Below are 24480 nucleotides of genomic sequence, written 5' to 3' on the forward strand. Positions count from 1 at the left end.
TAGCCTCCTCACCCAGACGCCCAAGAACACAGTAGGGGGTCCTCTGGCCACCCAGCCACTCCACCCCAGAGGATTGCCCAAGCAACAGAAGGCTGGCATTCAATATGTTTTAAAGTGCTGTGTGGCCTTGTCTTTCCCTCCTCCACCACCCTACCCGGTGCTTCCCTCCTCCACCGCCCCTCCCGGGCTACCTTGGCAGTTATCCCCCTCTTTGTGTGATGAGTAAATAAAGAATGCATGAATGTGAAGCAACAATTACTTCATTGCCTCTGCAAGTGGTGATTGAAGCGGGGAGGGGAAGGTGCTTAGCTTACAGGAAAATAGAGTGAACCCAGGGGGTGGGGAGGTTTCCATCAAGGAGAAGCAAACAGAACTTTCACACTGTAGCCTGGCCATTCCTGAAACTGGTTTTCAAAGCTTCTCTGATGCGCACCGCGCCCTCCTGTACTCTTCTAACAACCCTGGTGTCTGGCTGCACGTAATCAGTGGCCAAGCAATTTGCCTCAACCTCCCACCCCGCCATAAACATCTCCCCCTTACTCTCTCAGATATTGTGGAGCACACAGCAAGCAGTAATAACAATGGGAATATTGGTTTCGCTGAGGTCTAACCGAGTCAGTAAACTGCGCCAGCAAGCTTTTAAACGCCCAAATGAACATTCTACCACCATTCGGCACTTGTTCAGCCTATAGTTGAACAGCTCCTGACTACTGTCCAGGGTGCCTGAGTATGGCTTCATGAGCCATGGCATTAAGGGGTAGGCTGGGTCCCCAAGGATAACTATAGGCATTTCAACATCTCCAACTGTTATTTTCTGGTCTGGAAAGTAAGTCCCTTGCTGCAGCTGTTGAAACAGATCAGAGTTCCTGAAGATGCGAGCGTCATGTACCTTTCCCGGCCATCCCACGTGGATGTTGGTGAAACGTCCCTTGTGATCCACCAGTGCTTGCAGCACCATTGAAAAGTACCCCTTTCAGTTTATGTACTCGCTGCCTTGGTGCTCCGGTGCCAAGATAGGGATATGGGTTCCGTCTAAGGCCCCACCACAGTTAGGGAATCCCATTGCAGCAAAGCCATCCACTATGACCTGTACATTTCCCAAAGTCACTACCCTTGATAGCAGCAGCTCAGTGATAGCGTTGGCTACTTGCATCTCAGCAGCTCCCACCGTAGATTTGCCCACTCCAAATTGATTCCCGACTGACCGGTAGCTGTCTGGCATTGCAAGCTTCCACAGGGCTATTGCCACTCACTTCTCAACTGTGAGGGCTGCTCTCATCTTGGTATTCTTGCGCTTCAGGGCAGGGGAAAGCAAGTTACAAAGTTCCATGAAAGTGCCCTTACGCATGCGAAAGTTTTGCAGCCACTGGGAATCGTCCCAGACCTGCAACACTGTGCGGTCCCACCACTCTGTGCTTGTTTCCCGGGCCCAGAATCGGTGTTCCACGCCATGAACCTGCCCAATTGACACCATGATGTGCACATTGCAGGGGCCTGTACTTTGTGAGAAGTCTGTCCATGCCCTCATCACTCTCGTCACCACTCTGCAGTCGCTGCCTCCCTGCCTGGTTTTGCTTTTCTTGCAGGTTATGGTTCTGCATATCCTGCTGGATAATGCGCACAGTGTTTATAGTGCTCATAATTGCGGTGGTGATCTGAGCAGGCTCCATGTTCCCAGTGCTATGGTGACTGCGCTGGAAAAAGATGCGAAATGATTGTCTGCCGTTGCTCTGACGGAGGGAGGGGTGACTGACAGCATGGCTTACAGGGTTGGCTTACAGGCAATTAAAATCAACAAAGGGGGTGGCTTTGTATCAAGGAGAAACAGAATGCCCCCCTCAAGGATAGAACTCAAAACCCTGGGTTTAGCGGGCTGTTAATTTCACAGAGGGACGGAGGAGAAAATGAATACAAAACAAATCTGGTCTATTTCTTGTTTTGATCCACTTCATCTATCTTTATACATCTTGCTGGCAGCAGATGGTGCAGTACGACTGCTGGCCATCGTCATCTCCTGGGTGCTCATTAGAAGACAGTGCAGTAGGACTGCTGGCAGGACTGAATTGCCATGAGACAAAACTTAAAAGGGAGATGACCTGGCTGAGTCACTCCCATGTTTGCCCAGGTGCCCCGACCGACCTCACCAAGGTCGGCTAAAAGAGCACCATGGAGTACGGCAACGATGGCTACGAGTCATACTGCACTGTCTGCTGAACAAAAGGCAATGAGCTGCTGCTGTGTAGCAATGCAGTACCGCGTCTGCCAGCACCCAGGAGACATACGGTGAGCTGAGCGGGCTCCATGCGTGCTGTGGTATGGTGTCTGCACGGGTAACCCAGGAAAAACGCGGAACAATTGTCTGCCGTTGCTTTCATGGAGGGGGGGAGGGAAGGGGGTGCCTGACGATATGTACCCAGAAGCACCTGCGACAGTGTTTTTGCCCCATCAGGCATTGGGATTTCTACCCAGAATTCAAATGCGTGGCAGAGACTGCAGGAACTGTGGGATAGCTACCCACAGTGCAATGCTCCGGAAGTCAATGGTTTCCTCGGTACTGTGGACGCACTCCGCCGACTAAATGCCGACTAAATGCCAACTAAATGCACTTAAAGCATTTGTGTGGGGACACACACAATCGACTGTATAAAAACGCTTTCTACAAAACCGACTTCAATAAATTTGACCTAATTTCGTAGTGTAGACATAGCCTTAGGAGGAATTGTTCTTTCTGTGGGAAGGAATTGTTCTTCTGTGTTCTTTCTTTGTAAAGCAGATAGGATTTAGATTTTTAGAGTCTTCAAAACAATTGAAGTTCCTGGGGTATGTCAACAAAGCAAGCCCAGAAACGCTGCCTCAAAATCCAATAAGTAGCTGTTGCTGAAGCAGGTCCCAAAAGGGAAGAGACAAGAAATAGCATTAGTCATTCAGTTTTCCATTTTCTTTACTGCTGCTTTCACTGAATGATCTCAGATTATTTTACTGAAGTGTGAAAGAAATTCTTCCCCAGGCAAAATGGGAAAAGTTATGAATAGCACCTCAGAATGGGTGCAATCCCTATGACCTTCTGCGTGAATCACTGTTTTTACTAAGATGGTATGAATGGGGGCAATCAAGGTTGACCTTCCCATGGCTGATAACTTCTGTTCATAATAATGTGATATGAGCTAGCTCTGCAGAATAATTACTGCCTTAATCTTCATACAGGAAGTTGATTCGAGTGGTAAATTACTTTAGTCCTGAAATGCGTATTTTGGATATGTATAATGAATTGCATTTATGTAAAATCCTAGATCAATCAGTACTTCATATCATGCATTGAAGTAAAAATGAAGCCTAGAATAATGGCAAATCGCTAATTTTCCCATTTTAGGATGGAAATTCACAGAAGATTTTAGCAGTACTTTTAATATGCAGGTTTGGTACAAAACATGGTGCCCGATTGCATTGATTAGGGAATGTGAACTAATCTTTGTCTACTCAAACTGCTGTAACATAAGACAGTTTTTAACTCTGTTACAATTTTGAATGTAAATTGTCAATACCTCCTTCAGAAGCCTGTGTGTCACCCACCACAGTCATTCCTGAAGGCCTGGCAAGTTAGTCCTGCTTCCAGCCTGTCTTTTCAGGGCAAAGTCCTGTTTCAATATCTAAACCCTTCAGTCTGGCTTCAGGCTTAATGCTTAGTTTAAGGCTAGCACAATGGATGACCTTGGAACACAACTTTGCAAACAAGGTTATTTGGACACAGACAAACTTCCGTTCTTGTACTAGTAGATCTTTCAATGGCTTTCCATACCTTTGACTATAAGGTGTTGACTTAAATACAATATGTAGTAGGAGTTAATGGAACGGCGGTTAGCTGGATCCTTTCAGATCCCTGAAATTCATGGTGGGCCCCTACTTCTATTCCTTAAGGCGTCACATGTAGCACTCTATATGTTAAGTACTTTCATCCATCCTCTCCAGCATATACCTCACATTGAGACACCATGAATTCGTGTCACTAATATATTTGGATGATACTGCACTATGAGTCCTTCTCAAAGCACCCAGTCTCATAAGTCTTATTGGTTGAGCAAGTGCCTGGAAGCGACAGTTGGTTCAAACTTACCCTCACTTATTCTAAGATAGGTTAAGAAGGAAATATTTTGGAATCTATCCCATACAATAAACTCATGGATCAAGAGCATCAGCTTCTGGTTGTTAAGAGCAGGGTGTCACAGCGGTCATGCTGAATTTTAATGCTATCCAAATTGTTTGTTCTCCGTACTTGGGCACTGTGATAGATGCCTTACAAACCTTTACAATGGTTCAGAAGTGGTATTTGCCCTGTATGTTTTGAAACAATTTTTGAAATATAGCGGGTAAGAAGCTTAATCTCTCATTCCACCAGGGCAGACTAATGGGTAATGACAGGAGACTGCAGCCCCGAGACTTTGCTCTTAACTTCAGTCACTCCTAGTGTATCTACTTTTGTGCTTTGACCTCTTGTTTGTTCTATGTTCCTGGAAAGCAGTGAAGAGTTGGAAAGGATGCAGAGAATGGGCTCATTCCACCCATCGTGCAGCTACAGAGGTCCCTTGCTCCATAGTGTGCCATAGAATGCTGTGGGGCTGCCACATCTCATGGCTGCTCTCTGGCAGTGAGCTCCCTGCCTCTTCCACCAGAGAAATGCAGGGAGTGGGTTCTCGGGACCTGAGCATGGCAGTCTGGCTCAACTGCACTTATGTAATGTTCAAGACAAGGACAGAATTGACCTCCTAGCTTCCCCTTCCAAAGAGACTTTGTGGTGCTCCCCTTCCAAAGTAGTGGCTTTCCCCCTTCAGGCCCTAAAACCCCATTTGGTCTCCAGGAAAAGAAAGGAAACATGAGCCCACAGGAAAATAGTGCATTTAACAGAGGCTTCCTGTCTTGAGAAGAAGAGTGCAATGCATGTTGGTTAAGCAGAAAGCTTTGTTCTCCAGTGGTTCATAAGCAATCAGGTACCTGACTTGATTCAGAGGAATCGGGGGCAGTTGGAGGTACAGCTGTTTGCAGTCAACTCGAACCGGTGGAAAAGGTTTGCACCAGCAGATAAACTAGCTTGGAAGACTGGGCACATGAGGCTTTTTCAGTTGCCTTGGTTCTACCTGGTGTTTGCATTTCCCCATCCTCGTCCTGGGAACAGCTCTAATAAAGAAGCTGATGGGCCAAGTCTCGTCCATTCTCCTAGCTGCAGTTTCCACCAAGACTGTTTCTCTCTCAGGCTTCTATTCTACTCCCAGATCTGTTGGTTCAGGGGCCTCTCCAGACATGCAGGTGCAGATTTCAAAAGGTATTTAGGCACCTAACTCCTGTTAAAATCAGTGGGAGCTAGGCTCCTAAATACCTTTAAAAATCTGAGCTCCAGTCTCTACGTATGTGACACTCCTCCTGGCTTGGGAAAGGAGGATATCTGAAGGAAAACTGGGGATAGTGAGAAGCGTATCAGACACCCTTCTGGCTTGAGGGATGGTCTATTCCAATAGCATGTTAGAATGTTGGTAAGGGTGCTTCCTGCAGTTAAAGTAGTTACTTCAGAGCAAAATTGTCTCTTCTGCTGATCTAGAATTCCTCTAAGTGAGTTTCAGCAAAGCCCCCCAAATTTCTTGTAGATTCAAGGGGGGGGGCCACTTCAGGATTAAGGGGAGGCTGGATTGCTTGCTTAGATTTAACAATTCTGCCCTACTGCAAAATTCTCTTTTTGTTCTATTTGCTGGCACAAGCAGCTCTATAAAAGGCTTTGAGATTCGTGCTCTCCAGGGTGTATGTGACAGACTCTTACAAATCAGCAAGCCAACTGAGCCCAGAGTACATTAGGGTTCACTCCACTGGATCTGGTGAAGTCTCAGCAGAGACAGGGGAGGTCTCTGAAGAACTCTTACGGCAGCTATCTGATACGTTTTACATATGTTCTCAAAGAACAACAGGCTGAATGTGGCATCAGGCGATGTTGCATTTGACAGGATGGGTTTCTCGTAGTAGTAGTTCAAGAACCACAGCCCCATAGGGTAGCCCCATGAGGTAACCCTGTTCTGTAGAATAGGCCAAGTCTAACAGTTCGGCACTTTCTCCCGTCCCTGTGATTCTTGTTCTTATACAATGGGGAAGAATAGCTCTGTCTCCCATCACTGTCCCTGTAGAATGAGACCTCTTCATAGTCACTGTTCCCCTGGGACAGACCCCTATCTCTCAGGTCTAGTACCTGAGTTCTCACCTGGGACAGAGACCACCCTTCCCTTGTCATGTTGCTGAATGGACAGTGAGGGAGAGGAAGGTTGAGTATGCAAAGAGTTGAGAGCCCCTGGTTTAGAGAGAGGTCCATTTAATGTTCCAGGCCTGATTTCCTTACGATATTCGATGCTGTTAGAATCCCAGCTCAGTTGGATCAATTAGCTGGCACAGGAAGTGAGTTGAAACTATCACACCAAAGGGGTGGAGTATCTTGACTCTATGGAACAGGCTTCTCTCCTGCCTGAAGTCACTGGAGGAGGAGCGACCCTTCAGTCAGGTGTGGCAGAATGAGATGTGAAAACTGCATGGGAAGAGATTCTCCTTGTGCCTGTTGCTCTTTCATGCTCCTGTGTTTCACCCCCTGCCTTTGAAAGGTGCCAGATATATGCGGCTGTCTGCGAAATGCCTAAGTCTGTGAGATAAAATACAGTGACTGCTGATGTGGGTATGGAAGCTATAGTGAAGGAATAAGTCTGTGTACAAGGCTGCTTTCTAGCCATCTTACTTTCCCTAATTGGATTTATTCGCACATGCTCTGGCTGATAAGCACATGGTTCATAAAAGAGAGAGTAGATTTTCTTAGCTGCCAAATTCCCTTTTTTTAGTCCAATAATGTTTTGTTAAAAATGTAGCGTAAGGCATAATTTTTGTGCCTTGCCAGACTGTAGAGAAGGGATTGCTGCATTAAACTTATCCTGGCTGTCAACAGCTGGTTTTAAATGCCGTAATCTAATCAGTTCCCATCAACAGATTCATTTTTTTAAAATGTTAATTTTTGACTGAATTTCTGACCTTGACTTTAAGTGCTGGTGAGTATTGCTAGCCTGGCGGGGGGGAGGACTCCTATTCCGCACATCAGTAACACCTTCCTTCCAGGGATCTCAAAGCACTTTAAACAAATCAGCAGAGTACGCTGTGAAAGGGGGATTCTCCTAAAAATTGAGGCACAGAAAGGTTACGTGATTTGCCCAGTATCATACAAGAAGTCTGACAGAGCTGAGAATAGCAGCTATTTTGTGGTGTTGTCTATGGAGCCTATTGTGGTAGGGCCAGATTTTCTAAAGAGCACCACACCTACAGTTGGGGTCAGACTTTTAGACAGGTTCAGCTCCTATTTAAGGACTGGAATAAGTGGATAGATTTTCAAGATTACAGCATGTTGGGTGCTGAGCTCTTGAAAATCAGGCCCGTAGGTGTCTCGCCTGCAGCCCCTCAGCTCCTTGTTCTGTGCTCTTCTTACAAATACCCTTCATCCTCCCATCCTTTTTGTCTCGCGTCTGTTTAATTCTCCTGAAAATAGCAGGTGAACTTGTACCTCGTTCTGTCGCGCAGTCCCTAGCAAAACTAAATGGAGTTCTAGGATACCTTAGCTTATAAATGTTCACGTGTACCTCTAGGCCGGGGTTTACCTGGATTGTGGGCTCCTCCTCGGAGTTCCAGTGCCTCCCTTCATCTTTCTCATCATTTGCCTTTACAATTTCATCTTAAAACCACTGCTGCCTGCTGAAGTACAATGTCGCCGCTCCTCCTCCCTTTCTTTACCCCTAGTTTACATGGGGGGAGCTCCCAGTGGCTTGTTTTGTCTCCTTCTTGGCTCTTTCCCAGCACTTGGATATTTAAAGGTTCGGGGGGGGGGGGGTAAGGGGGGAGAGAGAGGATGGTTGCTCAGTGGCCAGGGTGCTAACCTGCGACTTGGGGAAACCCAGGTTCAATTCCCAGTTTTGCCACAGACGTCTCCTGTGCCTGGGGAAGTCACTTTGGTGTTGTGCTTCAGATCCCCATTGTACAGATAGAGAAAATAGCAGTCCCCCACCTCCCAGGGTACTTAAAGAGAGTGAAGTACTTGTGCTACAGTAACGAGGTCTATAGTACAAGTACCCGAAATACATAGCTGGGAGATGGGATTGATGATTTTGAATTTCCCTTTTCGGTAGTATGTACTTTGGCCGGGATGGTGAAATAGCCATAGGAGGGTGCTTGAGTTTTTTTTCACTTTGAGCGTCTCGTCCATTCTGTGAGCATCCTAACATTTTTCGACTGCTGCTGTGGATCTAGCAGATTATTGAGCTGTCCAGAACCAGCAAATCTGCTTGAGTAGTTCAAATTATTTTTCTAATGTGCATTAACTTGCATTTGTCCACAGTGAATTTCATCTGCCATTGTGCAACCCATTTGGCTAGCTTGAAGTCCCTCTGGAGTTACTCAGGTTAGATGAACCTAAATCACCAGTCACTCACTTGTCTGTGAACCTTGCCAACTTGGTAGTTCCCCCTTCCTCTCCTCCCCTTTTCTCCAGATCATTTAAGAATGCACTAACCTTACTGTGGATCCTTGAAGCATCCAGCTTTTTGCCTTGTTGAAAATAAACATTGTATTCCTTGTTTTCCCTCTTAGCCGGTTTCTCTTGCTTGGCAGAATTTTATCCCTCTCCTCTTGGCCCCTTAAGTTGTTTTAACAACTTCTTGCAGGATTGAAAGTCTGAATTATATCGGTCAGTTCTCTTTCTGCTTTTATTGACATCCTCGAAGAATTCAAATAGATTTTCTGCCCCAGAAGCCATGCTGGGCTGCCCCATGCCCACGCTTGTCTTGGAGATTTGGAATTCTATTTTTAAGGTTCAGTGGTGTAAATCCCAGAGTCCGCCCCTACTGGCTTTCCTAAAGAGAAGAACAATGCTCGTGTGGCAGAGTAGCCACCTGTGACCCAGAGGAACCGAGAGTAGCTAGGTCTGTTTGTATATGGGATTTGGTTGCGTATACTTGATGTGGAGTAATAAGGCTTAGTTCACTTGTGAGTTACTTGGGCTTTGCCTACAATATAAAAGCCTTATTTTGAGAGCTCAACGGAGAGGCATTTCCACAGCATAGATCATGAAGCCAGATGAGGCTTTTCTTTGGGACTGTCAGGAAGATGTGAGAGCGGAACTAGGCCAGGTGGAAAAAACCTAGAGAGCCGACTCTGAGAATCTGGATTAAATCTGCCAGAAGTGAAGGGTAAAGTAAAGCATCCTTGAAGTTTTAAAGGAATAGTTCTATTTTTTGTGTCATTTACTGCATGTCTTTCATAAATGAAATGCTTCAGCATGGGATGGGTGACTGCCCAACTTACCTCCAGATCAGTTTGCCACCCTCCAGTATGGTATGAAGTATCAGGGGTAGCCATGTTAGTCTGTATCCACAAAAACAACAAGGAGTCCGGTGGCACCTTCAAGACGAACAGATTTATTTTTACCCACGAAAGCTTATGCCCAAATAAATCTGTTCATCTTGAAGGTGCCACCGGACTCCTCGTTTCCAGTTTAATGGTTGCTAATATATCTTTTTGGTTGGCCGCTCAGGCCCTTCATTCTTAAATTCCTTCTGCACTCTTGGCTTGATACTGTTGGTCCTGGTGACTTTCTGTTCTTTAATTATTTTGTGCCAGCACCTTCTCTTTTGACACCTCCATCTGACTCTCCCCTTCTCTGTGTCGTTCCAGGGCTGAGAATGATGAGAGCATCCTGTTGAACAGAAGTTATCACTAGGCTACATTGCCCTGCAGCTCAGTTTATTATTATTTATACAGCCATCATAAATGTTCATGGTGCTTTAAAGGCAATTTCCCTGCCCTGAAGATCTTGCCATCTGTGTTCAGTTTTTCTTGTGCAAAATTTTTAGAGGTGACTACGCTTTCAGCTCCTAAAAAACACGTTCACTGTGTCTGAGACAGACCTGCAGGACTTCTTTCAGCAGAGATCTGGCCCTGCAGAGGCCCCAAGACCTGAGAGAGAGCCAGCTACTAAGGATAATTTTACAGGGGTGGGAAGGCTACCACCTCCCCTGACAATGGGATGATCCCGATGAGAAACTTGTGGGCCTTTTGAGATGAGTTTGCTGTCAGTTTGTATTGCAGTGTGGTGATGAAACAATCCTGCCCCAGAAAAGGTTAGATTATTTTATGGGACTGTTCTACATCCAGAGGCCAGTTATAAAGGTGGCAGCCGTGAAGTGAGACTTGTATTCCTTGCTGGAAGGAGACATTCATTATAGGACTCAACTGAAAAAGCACATTGGTGCCTTAAATGTAAAATCTGACCAGCTTGGTAGTGAATGCTTGGAGAACAAATGAAATGCTAGGCAGGAAAGGATGAGTTGGTAAAGAGGGAATTCAGACACTGCCAATAATGTGTGACCATGTGTGGTTATCCCAAAGTCACTACCGAAAGAGAATAAGGCATTTCAGTTCTGGAAGAGCAATAAGCACCAATATAATACTACTAGACTCTTAGGACTGGCAGAGGAAGAAGAGATGGGATCTTAAGTAGCTTCTTGGATCACTGGCTGTAAAGATTTTGCCTCTTAAGGAGGATGATCAATTTTACATTGAGAGAGCTGACCAAATCCTTCTTTAAATATGAATAAAAGTAATGGGGTTGGCAGGGCTGTCTGCAAATCATTTGATCATAATGGCCATGAAAATCCTGCTGATCATACGGGAAAGGAGACTTTCTCTCTCCCCGGCTTCCTCCTGTGACCCAGGCAAAGTGCCAGTGTCTTTCTAGTTTAAAAAACGGCCTCTTGAAAAATGCATTGGAGGCTGTGCTGCTTTTCCTGGCAGCTATGTATGAAGTGTGCTGGCAGGACTCTCTTTTGGGAAGCAGAGGTAGGGGAATGGATGTGAGACGGGAGTGAGAAATTGACCATCTGATAGGACGTCTTGATACCAGAACTCAAGCTGGCCAGATACTTAAAGTCTAGTTCCCCTCTCTATTATCATGACAAATTGGTTTAATTATTTCCTGATCAGCAAATCCTTCCATCCTTTCACACTTAAGAACAACAGGCATTTATGCTATAGGCTTCCTTGCCTGCCTGCCTCCCATCCACTGCTGATGGACAGTATTGTTAAGCATCTGAAAAGCCGGTGTGCTTTGTCGGTATTTCTTGTCAGTGGCTGCTCTTTACTGCTTTACTGTAGCTGGTGTACGAGAATTCAGGTAACCCTTTCGGAGCTGTGACTGTCTGGATGGTTCAGGGGAATTGCGGGAGGACATGGAGACCAGCACCAGGATACAAAGTTTTGTACTTCTAGGTCATTGGTTCAAATCCATCCCAGACTGGTGCTTCAGCCATCAGAGTCTGACTGGGCCTGCATGAAATAAGTTTGTTCTGTTCAGTTCATGTCCTAGTGAACACTGTGCATCTGGTTTTGTTGGCTAAGGACTGAATGGACATAAAGAATGGAGATGTTTGAGATGGTCCCTTCTTAGCAGAAGCGCAATGTGCTTTAGGTGGCACATGATCAGGATTCATTACTGAGTCTGATCATTAGCTTCCCCGGCTTAGGCCGCATACTTAAGGGGAGTGTGACATGAATGCTGATCCCTCAAGAACAGAGTTGAGATGTTGATAGGTGCTGTGGGGGAAATTGCTTTGCTAATGCCTCTCTTATACCTCTTGTTAGTTTGGCATCACGCCTTATAGCAGCCTGTCACCCAATCAGTAACGAATAGTAATGACAGACATAGGGCAGACTCCAAACGCAGTGTGTAGCCCTGCCCTGCAAAGATCATGCCTACATGTGACGGAGCTGAGGGGTTGGTCTTTTTTTTTATTCCAGTAACACTTGCATAGCTGGTCATGCCAACAAAGTCTTACTGGATTTCATTTCAGCATTGTTTACGGGCGGTAAATTCGTAGTATGAACAGATTCACCCTGGATGTCTCTCGAAGTAGTTCTCTAAGTTCTTCAGTTTCCTGTGGAAGCTAGGTTATTGGAGTAGATGGAGGAAAGTTTGGTGTTATCCAAGGAGATCGCTGAAAGAATAATGGGATGCCTTCAGAGGGACACTGCTATAAGGCTGACGCAATAACTGTGGGGTTCAGACACTTGGTGTCAGTTTCTGTAGCAAGCATTGTGTCTGCAGGTTATAGTCATGTATGTGCTCAGCCGACTGACTGCAAAACTCCCAAGCACCTGGAATCTTCCAGTCCAGTGCCCATGGTGCTTCTCAACACACAGGCATGTAGTACTTGGTAAGCTCGCTGTTAACCTTGTGAAAGTTTAACTGACTTGGTGTGTCAGTTTCACTCTTGTGTCTACTACTGGGCATGTGCTGTGTACGCTAGCATAGATCCAATCCTCTGCTCTTGCTGGGGTTATTCTGCAGGGGCTACAGAAAGAAAAGACAGGTAATCTCGTGCATCTCCTCATCTCACACCCCAGAGGATCATGCCTGAGTCTGTACGTAATTCCCAGAGGCACTGGGAAACACAGAATGGCGCTGTGGGGGGCTGTGCCATTCTCATCTGCTTGATGTGGCTGGTTCTCACAGTGACTCTGGAGAACACGGTTCAGCAAAGGCGTAATCCTTCACTACATGATTCTCCTGCAGGAAAATATCAGAATTCCACAGCATGAGGAAAACATTTCCCGTGTCACACATGAACTGTGATGTATAACGTTCGGAAATACGTTATTAACAGAGAAATAGTGAATGGGATTGGTGGCATAGGCCCCTAGTGGCAAACAGTTGCAGGTGGTTGTCTGTCCAGAGGGCTGGGGAAACACCATCTGGCAGATGCCACACAAAGCTGAGCTCCACATTACAGGAAAGATACTGGCTAATTGTAGAAGGCACAGAGGAGAGGAAAAGGTAGGTTTCAGCGTCGTCCCTCACTTTAAAACACCCCGTAGCTGGACATACCTGTCTAACCACATTTTCATTGGTATGAATTAGAGGCAAAAAGTACACGTAAGTGGAAAGGACAAACGAGCATCTGACAAAAGAAAGTATGGCAAGAACCAGAATCACCGTACACTTGAGGCATACGTTCTCATGCTAGAACTTGGCATTTGTCTAGTGCATGGTATGTTTCTCTGAATGTGTAACCATTAACTAACACGTAGCTTTCCATGAAGTTGGGAGGCTCTGAATTCTCACGTTACACATGGACAAACTGTCCGAAGTGAAGTGATTTGCCTACGGTCATTCTGCAAATCGGTGCCATAACCAAGATTGGAACTCTGGGGTTCCTGTCTCCCACACTGAGTTCTTTGTTTCCAAAGACATTCATGGGTTGTTTAACTGTTACTACGTAGCCAGTGAGTCCAGCTAATTTAACTTCCAGTGTTAACGAGGATGTGCACTTCTCGGAGTCCCAGATCCAACGGTTACTGTGGGTGTTGGTCTCCTAGGGTAGCCAGTGCAGATTTTGAGATAGTAGACAAGCAGGTATGAAGTCATTCTGTTTTGTCTGGCAGAATTGGAATACATTGTCACAAATGTTACTATGCATTTAATCAGTTTTATCTTTTTCTTTTTCAGCTTTTCCGACGCGTGGCAGCTGCCTTGCCTGGAATGGAGAGCACACAGGACAAAAGCAGAGAAGACAGTATCCTTTACGTCTTCGAGCCATGATTCTGTGGATGTACAGCTAGGGGCTTTCATGCATGGGGACATGCAGTCCCTGAGTAACAGACACAGGATGTGGGAAGGGAGAGGTGTAAATATAAAACCTGCCCCGGTGGCCATCTGCCTAGCTGCTAGTTGGCTAATTGCTTAGGCATCACAGAAGCGTGTGTTGAGGAAAGGGTACGATCCTTACAGACTAGTTCAGCGAGGGTGTTCTGGGCTGTAGAAGCAGCGTGGAGATGTGGAATAAGCTGTAAAGAAGCTGAGGGAGGTGCTGAGTTTGGGATCACTGGTGGATTAGAGGGATGAGGGTTATGCAGTGACGTGAATGGATAGGTGTAGGGATGGTCAGCTGGGAAGTGCCTTGGAAGTGGGACAAGAGGCCTGAATTTAATGTGGTGGAAAAGGGAATTAAAAGGAGGGTGACATGGTCAGATCACCAGGCAAGGGAATTCTTAGCCCAGCATTTTGAACAGGTTGGATGTCAAGGAGGCTACAGAGGAGGAGTTTGCAGTAGTCAAGAGAGAGCCCCGAAGAGTTTGTGGTCTGGACAGAGAAGGCTGGGTCTGAGATGTTTTATAGAGCAGAGGTTCTTAACCAAGGGTCCAGGGGCCCCTGGGAGGCTGCCAAGCAGGGACAGTGTTAGACTTGATGGGGCTCAGAGCAGAAAGCCGAAGCCCCACCACGTGGGACTGAAGCCCGGGTCCCTGAGTCCCGCCACCCGGGGCTGAAGCCGAAGCCTCAACAATGTAGCTTCATGAGGCCCCCTGTGGCATGGGGCCACAGGCAAATGCCCTGCTTGCTATCCCCTAATGCCACCCTTGGCTTTTATATGCAGAAAATCAGTTGTTGTGGCACAGGTGGGCCGGGGAGTTTTTATAGCATGGGGGGCGGGGGGGCCTCAGAGAAGAAAGGTTGAGAACCCCTGGTCTAGAGGATAAAGCTGCAAGTCTTGGGTGCCAAACTGACAGGCCCAAATAACAGGAGATCAATGCATTGTCAGTGGCTAACGAATGAGGAGGGCTGAGGAGGAAAGACAGCTGAATGGAGGCAGGTCAGGAGTGTAAAAGTAGGTTTCCGAGTAGCCTGCAACAAAGATCACTCATTGTCAAGAGAAATGGCTAGGGGTGCCCTGACAGGAGCCGCTTGGAGAGAAGCATAAGGGGATTTCCCCAAGAGGTGCTTTGCTCAGAGGTGGTAGGTCCAGGTGATAGTCACAAAAGCTAAGGCAGGACAAGACCTTGAGAAGTTGGGTGCAATCAGTAATCTCCATACCACCTACAACCCTTCAGTTGCAATCAGTCTGACCTCTTCCTCCCCCATCATCTCTGCTTCTCTTGACACTGCAAGGAAGAAGGGAAATGGCGCAGTCATTGGAGGCGGGTCTTTTTTTGAGTATGGGGACATGCGCATGCTTATCTCAAGGGGATGATGCCAAAGGAGAGAGCAGGTGTTAAGAGAGGGCATTAGAGTGGAAGTGGATGGATTTTTTTGTGGGTGGTGCTGAAGGAGTTGGAGGGTGAGAGGTGAGAATCAGCATGGATGATAAGGAGGTAAGAGTGGAGGAGGAGGAGAGGAAATCACAGCAGATCTTGATGATCTTATTTGAAAAAGCAGGTAGAGGATAGAGGGGAGGTTTTGGGTGATAATCTGTTTCAAATAAGTAGCTGGCATTATGAGCCTATGAGTTAGTGAAGGTGGAGCTCTATAGTACTGTTTGGCAAGGAATGAGGCAGGAACTGTGAGAGCTCACTTGGAGTAGAGGAAGTGATTGTATCAGATGTAAACTAAAGACCTTTTAAGCATCACATTTGTTGCAGAGTTAAAAACCATGATTTTAGCAGCTGTAGGTTGCAGCTGCTAAATCCTGGGCTTTCTATGTGATATGTACTTGATTAATCAAGGACCCTTTCTCAGCAGCATACAGCTGACAGGGTAATCAGTGCAGATTTTATTAATGAGAAGGACAGTGTTAGATTCATAGATATTTAGGTCAGAAGGGACCATTATGATCATCTAGTCTGACCTCCTGCACAACGCAGGCCACAGAATTTCACCCACCACTCCTGCAAAAAACCTCACACCTATATCTGTGCTATTGAAGTCCTCAAATCGTAGTTTAAAGACTTCAAGGAGCAGAGAATCCTCCAGCAAGTGACCCGTGCCCCGTGCTACAGAGGAAAGCGAAAAACCTCCAGGGCCTCTTCCAATCTGCCCTGGAGGAAAAGTCCTTCCCGACCCCAAATATGGCGATCAGCTAAACCCTGAGCATATGGGCAAGATTCATCAGCCAGACACTACAGAAAATTCTTTCCTGGGTAACTCGGATCCCACCCCATCTAATATCCCATCACAGGCCATTGGGCCTATTTACCATGAATATTTAATTACCAAAACCATGTTATCCCATCATACCATCTCCTCCATAAACTTATAGAGTTTAATCTTAAAGCCAGATAGATCTTTTGCCCCCACTGCTTCCCTTGGAAGGCTATTCCAAAACTTCACTCCTCTAATGGTTAGAAACCTTTGTCTAATTTCTAGTCTAAATTTCCTGGTGGCCAGTTTATATCCATTTGTTCTTGTGTCCACATTGGTACTGAGCTTAAATAATTCCTCTCCCTCTCCGGTATTTATCCCTCTGATATATTTATAGAGAGCAATCATATCTCCCCTCAACCTTCTTTTAGTTAGGCTAAACAAGCCAAGCTCCTTGAGTCTCCTTTCATAAGACAAGTTTTCCATTCCTCGAATCATCCTAGTAGCCCTTCTCTGTACCTGTTCCATCCTTCTTAAACATGGGAGACCAGAACTGCACACAGTATTCCAGGTGAGGTCTCACCAGTGCCTTGTATAACGGTACTAAAACCTCCTTATCCCTACTGGAAATACCTCTCCTGATGCATCCCAAGACCGCATTAGCTTTTTTCATGGCCATATCACATTGGCGGCTCACAGTCATCCTATGATCAACCAATACTCCAAGGTCCTTTTCCTCCTCCGTTACTTCTAATTGATGCGTCCCCAGCTTATAACTAAAATTCTTGTTGTTAATCCCTAAATGCATGACCTTACACTTCTCACTATTAAATTTCATCCTATTACTATTACTCCAGTTTACAAGGTCATCCAGATCCTCCTGTAGGATATCCCTGTCCTTCTCTAAATTGGCAATACCTCCCAGCTTTGTATCATCCGCAGACTTTATTAGCACACTCCCACTTTTTGTGCCGAGGTCAGTAATAAAAAGATTAAGATTGGTCCCAAAACCGATCCTTGAGGAACTCCACTGGTAACCTCCCTCCAGCCTGACAGTTCACCTTTCAGTAGGACCCGTTGTAGTCTCCCCTTTAACCAATTCCTTATCCACCTTTCAATTTTCCTATTGATCCCCATCTTATCCAATTTAACTAGTAATTCCCCATGTGGCATGGTATCAAATGCCTTACTAAAATCTAGGTAAATTAGATCCACTGTGTTTTTCCTTTGTCTAAAAAATCTGTTACTTTCTCAAAGAAGGAGATCAGGTTGGTTTGGCACGATCTACCTTTTGTAAAACAAAATGGGACAAAATGTTGTATTTTGTCCCATTTACCATTGACTTCAGTGTCCTTAACTACCTTCTCCTTAAATTTTTTCCAAGACCTTGCATACTACAAATGTCAAACTTACAGGCCTATAATTACCCGGATCACTTTTTTTCCCTTTCTTAAAAATAGGAACTATGTTAGCAATTCTCCAATCATACAGTACAACCCCTGAGTTTACAGATTCATTAAAAATTCTTGCTAATGGGCTTGCAATTTCATGTGCCAATTCCTTTAATATTCTTGGATGAAGATTATCTGGGCTCCCCGATTTAGTCCCATTAAGCTGTTTGAGTTTCGCTTCTACCTCAAATATGGTAATGTCTACCTCCATATCCTCATTCCCATTTGTCATGCTACCATTATCCCTAAGATCCTCTTTAGTCTTATTAAAGACTGAGGCAAAGTATTTGTTTAGATATTGGGCCATGCCTAGATTATCCTTGACCTCCACTCCATCCTCAGTGTTTAGCGGTCCCACTTCTTCTTTCTTTGTTTTCTTCTTATTTATATGACTATAGAACCTTTTACTATTGGTTTTAACTCCCTTTGCAAGGTCCAAATCTACTTGACTTTTAGCCTGTCTCACTTTATCCCTACATGTTCTGACCTCAGTAAGGTAGCTTTCCTTGCTGATCCCTCCCTTCTTCCACTCCCTGTAGGCGTTCTGCTTTTTCTTAATCACCTCTCTGAGGTGCTTGCTCATCCAGCTTGGTCTACAACTCCTGCCTAGGAATTTTTTTCCCTTTCTTGGGATGCAGGATCCTCAGTCCCTGCATGCGGTGACTCCTCCTGCCTCCATCAGGGAGTTATATCCAGTCTCCAAATGGGAGAGCAATAAGGCCACTTCCAGTTGGGTTCTCTGCAGAGTGCAGATAGCAAAACAACTTGTCACTGTGTGTGTCCTGTGCTGTAGAAGCAGGTCAAGACCAGTGGCGAGTTTTGTTCTGTTCCCCCCCCCCCCCCCCCCACTGCCTGTTTACAGAACCATGGGGGTACAAGGAAATTGGGCTAATCATCAGGCTTTCATGCTCCATAACTCATCTGCATGGTGTTGGCAGAGCTGTAGTTTTAAGCATCTTTCTCAAACAGCTTCCTCTTAACTGTGAGAGGATTTAGAGACTCAAAGCTACAAGACAGAACTGTAATAAAGGACTCTTCCATTCTTTGTTTCTTGCTGACCATCTCCTTCCATCCCTTGGAAAGAAAAGCTTCCTCCCCAAGAATAGATAATTGGTGTTACCAGCCGCAAGAACTGCGTGCCACCCTGAGCGAGCTGGGCAGAGACGGATTTTAGACTTGTGCTAAGCTGACATGAATCAGCGTGACTGGGGTTAGTGTTCAGCACTCCACCTGTGATCTCTGGGTGCACTGTAATGATGGAGTGTCAGGTTTGGGGATCCGAGTACCACAAAGGGAGTCATTTATTAGAGGCTGCGTCAGAGGGGAGCGTTTGAGTGACCATGTGCCATTGTTCACTATTGGCTGTCATTGCAAGGGGTAGGTTTTTGGAAAGCAGCACAAGTTGCTCAGTGACACCAGTGAGAGAGCTGGGGGAAAGAATTCATGATTATTTCCCACAAAGGCATTCTCAATGCCTGGGAATGCCGTCCAGAAATGGTGTGGTAGTGTGGGAGGGTCAGTGCTCCTAAATCCCATGACGGGTATGGTATGAAAAGGGATTGTCTTTTTCTGATCCAGTCCAGGGCCAATGCCAAAAGTTAACTGAGTCTGTAACATTGCCACGGCACCCTTCTAAACCTGGTACATTGAGAGGCTAAACCTTAAATCTCATCTTATTACCCTCCTCTTCCCCCCACTGCAGTTCTGACACACAATCACCAATTTCTGGGCAGTCACTTGTGAGTGAGTGGAATGCCTTCTGTTAGGGGTGTCAGATTCGTTCTGTGGCAAGAGCCAAATTACCGTCTGTCACTCTGTGAACCTGGCGTTAAACTTTCACTAGTCCTTTGGGCACTTAAGCCTCCTCACTTTCACTCTTCTTCTTTCCTGCCCCCTCCCTCTCCTGGTACTGGTGCTGTGGGGTGGAGTGACAGTGGTGGGGTGGGCGCTCTTTTCTGTGAGGCTGGGGATGCTTAGAACAGCAGGAATCTGGAGGTGGGGGAGCAGAGAAGCATCTGCTCTCCTCACCCCATTGCTATGGGGCTCTGCAGTGGCAGCGAGAGGCTGGGAAGAAGTCTCTTTAAGCTGGGACACGGCAGCCCTTGTAGGCACTCAGGGAGAAGGGGAGTGAGGAGAAGGAGCGCAGATGCTTGTGACCAATCAGGTATGAGTTCTCTTAAGCTCCTCCCACTTCATGGGTCCAGCCCTGTTGAAGTTGAAGTGCAGGAGCTGCAGGTTGAATGCCTTTGAAACGTGGAGGCGGTTGCAAGCTGGAAGAAAGGGTCCTGAAAGTAGGATCTGCCCCGCGAGCCATGTGTTTGACACCTGGGCTTTATGCCATTAGAAATTTGGGTTCCTGCTTTCAGAGGAGATACGGCTGCAGTGTTAGCTTCAAAATGATGGCTCCTAAAACAGCAGGATAATCAGGACAACTGTCTCTATTTATAATCCAGTCTTCACAATTTGTCAGGCCTAGGAGACAAATACTCTGTACCAGTCACTCTGTCTTCCCTAAACCCTCGCCCACAGAGTGGTTGAAAAATTGTCCCAGGGTCCACCATAGCCCTCAGTCCTCTGTAAATGGAAACAATTGTGAGCTTTGGGCCATGGAGGGGGTTGCTGAAGGGTGGTGTGGGGGGGGGGGGAGGGGGGCCGCTGAGATGAACTGGGCCTTCCTCGCTGCCCTGGAGCTGCGACCAGGGAAGGGGACGTGCAGGAGCTGCTCTCTGTGAGTTGGTGAGAGCAGGGCTGAGGGAGGGAAAAGAGAGCAAGCTTCTCTCTGCTCTTGCTGGGCTCTACTGGCCTGTGTGTGTTGCTGCTTCCTCAGTAACCCACTTTTGGGTGTCTCCCCCAGCTGAAAGCTGCTGTTCTCTACCACTGGAAAGCAAAGACTAGTTATAGTGTTTGTTTCTAGCCCTAGTGGTTTGAGACACTGGACATACAAGCCATTGTAAATCTAGCCGTGGGTTAGAGACTGCCCTAGATCTTCAACCTGTGTACCTTTCATTTCCTGCTGTCGGAATATCTTGGAAACAGGAAGAGGTGATTAGGAGACAGCAGGAAGGGAAAGATCTTACAGGGGTGGGCACTGCATTTCTAAGAGCTTGGCAAGGACACCCCAAGCCTGGCCTGGGCACGCCCTTAGGTAATTAGCACAAATCTCAAATCAGTAAAGGGGGCTAGGAAATCTACCTTGACTTATCTGAGGCTGGGATTTTCAAGGATAGTGCCCCATTGAATACCAGTAGGAGTTGGCGCCTAGCTGTGTTAGGCTTCTCTGAAAATGCCAGCCTACAGCCCCACCTAGAGGCAGTGCAGAGAAATGTGGCAGAACGAGGATTGCTGGGTCCTGTATTCAGAGCAAGGTTGGCTTTGGACCCAGCAGGGCCAAGGTGGGGAGTGCTCTGACTTGTTTGCCTTAACTTACTTCTTCCAGTGATTGACATAAAACTGGAAAAGCCTCAAGAGCAGCCGGTCAGTGAAGGAGGTTGTTCCTGCTAATACCATGTTGCTTCTCTTACCTTTCTTCAGAACATCACTGCTTCCCCTCCCTTTACTCTTCATTGACTGCAGTGTGAATATTGGCTTGAACCGTCCCCTTTCAGTAATAACGTATTGCAATTCATCGTTGCTGGCTGTCTCGTGGAGATGATCTCTTAGCTTCACAAGCACACACACACAAGAGAATGTCAGTGTCTTCATTATTTATAAGAAAAAAAAAATAAAGCCAAAATATTCCAGCATATTCCAGTTATAACTTTAAAAAGATAGGTACAATTTCTTAATATTGGTTCCTTTTTTAATGTTATGATATTGCACTTTGAAATGATGGAAATTGAGTAAATTTTGAGTTGGACTTGGTGAAGAGGTATGTGCAGAATAACACTTATATCTTACCCACTTGATTTCGCTATCAAACTGGAAATGACTAGACAGCAGTCAAAAGAAAGGTAGAGTTGGCGTATCCTTTAGGGTTAGATGCTGCCCTTTCAATATAAAATAAACAGAAAAGCTATAATCATCCTCTACGGTGAGATGCTCTGAATCTTTTTTTCAAGCCCCAAACATTTTGGAAACCTGAAACTTTAGCAGGGTTTTGATGCTGAAAAAGGCTATTGAGTCTTAGTCTTCGCAGAGTCAATATGAACAAATTTCCAAGAAAGCAGACCCAGAAATATTACATTTCTTTCTGATATCGATAGATGGCTTTTTTGGGCAGGGACACGTGCTAACGAAACACTTTTGCGGGAGACAAGTAAACAGATGTCTTGGATATACAATTAGTTTTAAAAGCATTTTTTTTCTTTTATGTAGAACTCCAATAAAGTAAATTATTACTTGAGAGATTGGAACGTGAGATTTTGGCTATTGGGGAGAAAAGCAATTTTTTAAAAAGAGGGAAGTTTTAAACAAAGTTCAGCCTCAGCACTAAAAACAATTTGGTCAGTGGATTGGCACGTCCAAATTTAGTAGAAAGACAAAACAGCATTTGATGGAACAAGTAGAAATGTTACAATAATTTACAGTTAATATGGGGTGGATGGATTGAGGATCAGCTCGTGGGTTTCCTTATCATGGTCCTAAGTAAATTGAGGAGGGGGGGATATTTACTTGTGAGTCTATAGAAGTAGATTTGAAAGACCCTAGGTGAAAAAGAAGGGAATTTTAATAGGATGGACAGAAACTTATGATTATGCAGACATATGCCTTTAATTTTTAGCATTTTTTATGTTGGGTCTTCCAAGTTGGTTTAGTTTTTTCATTAGATCTGTATAGTTTGGTTAAATAGCTAGTAATTTAGTTTTATATTTAACTAAGCTACAGTTAACCATTTTTCTTTTATATTTATTTCTCGGCTTAATTTTTTTTACTATTTTCAGTATTTTTTGTTTTGCTGAGGAATCCGTGTAGAGCTTTGCCAGTGTTGCAAGATGTAGCTATCCAAGAAACACACAGAAACCAATACACTAGACGCGCACCCTCGTAATCTTTACTAGTCCTTGTGAAATTGCTGTGTCAGTTAATAAACACAATTGTAAATACATTGTTTGCAGGAAGAGTATTGCTGAGTTACAGTGCAGGAAAAAAATGCCTTACAAGCACTACTTAATTGACAAAGTCTAAAGATGGAATTGAAAACACTCAAACTCCTCCCTCCTTTCCTTCTGCCCTTCCCCCACTGAAAATAACCAACCTGGGGGGAATAGCCCCCCACCCCCACTGCTGTCACCTGGCAATATGCAGAGAAAGTGTGGAATTCTGCATTCTGGAGTTGAATGTCAAATCAATACCTGCCCTGGGTTTCTAATAACTCTGCATACCAATAACTTAACATTAAAGGCAAAAATGAGATGTAAAGTGCTTTTATAATGCAATATTAAAGGCGATTTTTTTTTTGACGTGGCATGTCTTGAAATAAACAGTGAAATATGACGGAGGATCATATTCTTTATTTCAAAGAAGCTGATGTGGGGAGGAAAACCTGGCTACTTTTCCTGTATTGTAGTCGCCTTTATTGTGCAAAAAACAAAGACCCCATCTCGCTGCTTTTAATATTCAGTTTTCTTTGGCTTGGATTCTTGAAGTAATTTGGGTTGTTCATAGTTCGGATTTCTGTAAACAAACGCAGCGTTTTTGCCTCCAGTAACGTATAAAGAAAACACTAAAACAAGGTGCTTGAACAGCAGCTCTTTGCCCTGCAGTTCTAAGTTTGAAACGTTTGACAAGCCAGGCCCTAGGTAAGTCAGATGGTCACTCAAGCAAGTAGTCCTTACTCAGCTGAGTCATCCTGCTTATTTTAATGGGGCTACTTGTGCAAGCTGTGGGCTGCTCATCTGAGTAAGGGTTTGCGAAATCAGCCCATTAGGACTTGTTTTTCCCAGAAAATGAGGGTTAGAACCTGACCTCGAGGAGTTGTCTTGAACATGTTAAACACCCTGTGGTTGCATAAACCAGGACAGCTCATGTTTTTAACATTTTCAGTTGGTCGTGGTAGATTCCTGCTGAAACCAGGGCGTACCTCTGACTAGCAACAACTTGTCCCTGCATCCACTGACTGCAGTCATATATAACATTGTGCTAGGGTCCATGACTCTCAACGCATGTTCCAATACTGCCCCGTTTTCTAGTGAAAGGAAGTCCCCTGATAATGTACATGGAAGCAGAATGTTTATTGTATGTACAGTGCTTCCTCATTCCAAGCTGTCTAGCTTTTCTTTGCTCCATTCATGCTGCCAGTTGACCCATAACAACAGGCTTGGTTTTAAAATGGTAAAAATTTCCACTTTGTTTCTTTTCCCCTCCCCACCTTGGCTTGATGATGTACAGTACATTCTGCAACTGTCCATTACTCACTTTTTGTCTTGATGCAAAGTAGCTGAAGAAATTGTAAAAGGGGGGAAAAGGTTCCTTCTCTTCTTCATGTTGGAATGTCACTGGTACCTCAGCTCTGTTTGATAATATAAAACAACAAAAACTCCTTAGCGCTTGAACTAAATAAATACCTGTCTCATTGGAACTCTTTGATGGCTCTTTTCTCTAAGAATGTGGTGGGGGAAGGAAGGAACTCTGATTTATTTACTTAGCAGGAGGCTTGGATCTCTTTTCTCTTGGAACAAGAAAATAGCTCTATCTACCTTCTCCCCCAAAGTAAGCTTAATGTGTCTATGAAATACTCTCCAGTCTAAGCTACTGTGCCCTGTTCTGAAAATTTAATTCCACAGAGAGCATCACTTTAATGTCTTGTGGCACGAACTAGAGCAGCCTTTGCAACGTTAGCTCTTGGCTGTAGCAGTCGCTCTTTTTCTCTCCTTCCCCTGCAGCTGGTGACCACCTTGACCTTGGAAGTCAGTAATCTTCTCTTTTCGGTTTTAAAATCCTTGTAAAGAAAAACAGCAGTCCCACAAGGAGGTACATTGGTGGCCAGCCTCTGTGTTGAACCCCGTCCGTTGGCACTGCCTGTCCTCCTGTTCAATTCGTCCTCTAAGATCCCAGAGCTAGCTCCAAGACTGAGGGTGGAACTAGCTCGTATGGTGAGGGCATGTGCACAATGGAGAGGAAGCCACGACCGCTGGTGAAGATTCTGCTAGTAGGCTTCGCTTAATCAAGAAGAGAGATGGTGGTGGT

General features: G+C 45.3%; 1 protein-coding gene across 2 annotated transcripts in view; it reads left to right on the plus strand.

The window, feature by feature from the left end:
- RAB6A (RAB6A, member RAS oncogene family) overlaps positions 1–22788 on the plus strand; it is a 99946-nt gene extending 77158 nt beyond the window's left edge. For both annotated transcript variants that reach the window (XM_037880072.2, XM_037880120.2), the window contains exons 7-8: positions 13559–13625; positions 20792–22788. In XM_037880072.2, coding sequence (XP_037736000.1) covers positions 13559–13625; positions 20792–20856 — 132 coding nt within the window. In that variant the 3' untranslated portion in view covers positions 20857–22788. The remainder of the gene's footprint in view (positions 1–13558; positions 13626–20791) is intronic.
- Positions 22789–24480: the final 1692 nt, after the last annotated feature.

The sequence above is a fragment of the Chelonia mydas genome, chromosome 1, assembly GCF_015237465.2.
Source record: "Chelonia mydas isolate rCheMyd1 chromosome 1, rCheMyd1.pri.v2, whole genome shotgun sequence".
NCBI classification, from domain to species: Eukaryota; Metazoa; Chordata; order Testudines; family Cheloniidae; genus Chelonia; species Chelonia mydas.